This window comes from Wyeomyia smithii, chromosome 3, assembly GCF_029784165.1.
Source record: "Wyeomyia smithii strain HCP4-BCI-WySm-NY-G18 chromosome 3, ASM2978416v1, whole genome shotgun sequence".
Classification (NCBI taxonomy): domain Eukaryota; kingdom Metazoa; phylum Arthropoda; class Insecta; order Diptera; family Culicidae; genus Wyeomyia; species Wyeomyia smithii.
The window spans coordinates 272,200,960-272,203,261 of NC_073696.1; the positions used below are offsets into that span (position 1 = coordinate 272,200,960).

At 43.5% G+C, this 2,302-nt stretch overlaps 1 protein-coding gene across 1 annotated transcript; it reads left to right on the forward strand.

Annotated features, from left to right (window-relative positions):
- The first annotated feature begins 115 nt into the window (after nucleotides 1-115).
- Nucleotides 116-2,198, forward strand: LOC129732362 (zinc finger protein 2-like). The gene is made up of 5 exons (XM_055693198.1): nucleotides 116-562; nucleotides 614-828; nucleotides 885-1,139; nucleotides 1,194-1,904; nucleotides 1,966-2,198. The coding sequence occupies exons 1-5, from the start codon at nucleotides 298-300 to the stop codon at nucleotides 2,173-2,175; spliced, it is 1,656 nt and encodes a 551-aa protein (XP_055549173.1). The 5' UTR covers nucleotides 116-297; the 3' UTR covers nucleotides 2,176-2,198.
- The last annotated feature ends 104 nt before the right edge of the window (nucleotides 2,199-2,302 follow it).

Below are 2,302 nucleotides of genomic sequence, written 5' to 3' on the forward strand. Positions count from 1 at the left end.
AATCTTCCTAACCCACGAAACAGTGTGAATAACATCGAACCACCCCTCGACTCTTGTTATCTGACAGCATTTATTGAAATCAGCTGACAGTCTGTCACGAAAATGACAGCTCTAGTAAAAGATAAACAGAAAGTTATGTGGATTATTTTGCTCCTCCCAATATTATACCTGTTTATCGCAAATAACGTTATTTAACATTAATTTATTGTTTGCAATCATCCAGATTGTATTCCGAGCTATCCAACAAACTCAGAAAAAGAGTGAAATTCGACACTACCCGTCAGTAAACGTCGCGCAATGGATACGCTGCAGCTGCCAGCAGCCGAAGACCCGTGCCGTTTGTGTTTGAGAAAGTGCGAACAGGCGTACGGGTTGTACGTGAACTCTCCGGACGGCCTTCTCCGGGAGCTGCCGAAAAAGATTCTCGAATGCATTGCGCTTGAAATTTCCGACAGCGAACCGCCACTCTTCTCCAAGATAGTGTGCAGCGAGTGCATCTGCAAGCTGGATTACTTTCACGAGTTCCGGGAAAATTGCCGCAAATGTCAGACCTTCTTCAACGGTGAGCTGTACATTATTACTGTTTCTTTAATTCATTAGTGAAATTTTGTAGAAATGATGATGTTCTGCCAGGCGGAAACTGTTGCGGATAACGGACAAAATATTCACCAACACCACCCGGATGTTCATCAGCAAATTTTGCCGGAGATCAATTTCACCGGGCACGATTTTATGCTTGATGGAACTACCAACAAGGATTATGAATACATTATTCAGAGTTTGGAAAAAGAAGATATTTCGTTCACTTCTAATGCTGAAGCTCTGAAAGTAATAGTCACAAGAATTTCTGCAGTGGGTTGTCAATAATGCTTTGCATTTTTTAGTTGAAAAAAGAATTGGAAATTTCTATTCAGCAAAATCAGCACGATAAATTCATTCCAATGGTAGTACCGTCAACCAGTGAATCTGTGATACCCAGCGAAGAAACTTGTTTCAACAATTTGGAAGCAATCGTTGAATCGATCGCCCAAGTTAATGATGCGTCCAATTATATTATAGAGCAGGGCACAGGTCCGGAGGACGATCTGGATTATGATGCCTTTGTTGGAATTGAGACTGTCGACGATAATCGTGACGCCGTGAGAATATTCTAATTGCAACCCTACCACTGTAGTGATTATCGTTTTGTATAGTCTATTTCAGAAATTCATGTGCAGGAGATAATTGAGGAACATAAGCTTCAATCTCCTCCCGAGGAAAATGTTCCGCTTATGGGTGAATCGAATGTTGACAATAGTAAGGAAGAGGAACCAGCGCCCATCGAACCAGAACCACCTGCTGAAACGGAAGAACTCCCAGTTACCCCAACGCTCAACGATCGCACATGCGACTTATGTGGAAAGGTTTGTTCTACGCGTACAAAGCTGAAAATCCATCGAAACACCCACTTGAACGTTACTCCGTTTGCCTGTCCTATTGAAAACTGTTCTAAAGCGTTCAAATCTAAATCCGGCCTCGACGAGCACGTGGCCAAACATACAGGAAATTACCAGCTGTCTTGTGGAGTTTGCGGAAAAGGATTTGCGAAACAGAGCTATTTGACCACACATCAGCGGACCCACTCGAACGAACGCACATTCCGGTGCAACATATGCAAGCAGGCGACTTTCAAAACGAAAAAATCGCTGATAGATCACAAAAATCGCCACTTAGGCTTGAAACCGTTCGAATGCAACCAGTGTGAGAAGCAATTCACAAACCGTTATCTGCTACAACAACACGAACAGTCTGCCCACAGTGGCGTACGGTTCCAGTGTCCCCAGTGTGAAAAGAGCTTCACGTGTAAAAGTTATCTGAAGGTTCATTTACGTATTCACAACAACGACAGGCCGTTCGTTTGTGAGGTAATGCGAGAGTGGCTTGTATTTTAGTTTTTCTTTCCTCAATGATGTGTCTTATCCTTAGGTCTGTCAGTGGGCCTTCGTTACACGACGTGATCTGGAGGTGCACAGGACTGTCCATACTGGTAAGAAGGAATTTGTCTGTGACGTTTGCGGAAAGGGTTTCTCTCGTTTGAGTGCGCTAACGTTTCATCGCCGGACGCACGAGAAACGGCCGAAAGCAATTGGCCTGGAAGAGGGAGGTGTTAGTGGTGTTCATCCGAGTAATTTTTGAATAAAAAAATCTGGTGCTTTGTAGGTGAGCCGTTTTATGCGAGACCCGAAAGCCGTCTATATTGAACCTCCTTATTGGAGTAATACTGAAGAGGCTGTGATACTGACCATAAGATCGATCAAAAAAG

Bases quoted from the DNA above. Each gene is read 5' to 3' on its own strand.
- LOC129732362 (XM_055693198.1), top strand. From the start codon at position 298: ATGGATACGCTGCAGCTGCCAGCAGCCGAAGACCCGTGCCGTTTGTGT. The intron at 829-884 runs GTAATAGTCACA...TGCATTTTTTAG, and splicing joins CTAATGCTGAAGCTCTGAAA to TTGAAAAAAGAATTGGAAAT. The intron at 1,905-1,965 runs GTAATGCGAGAG...TCTTATCCTTAG, and splicing joins ACAGGCCGTTCGTTTGTGAG to GTCTGTCAGTGGGCCTTCGT.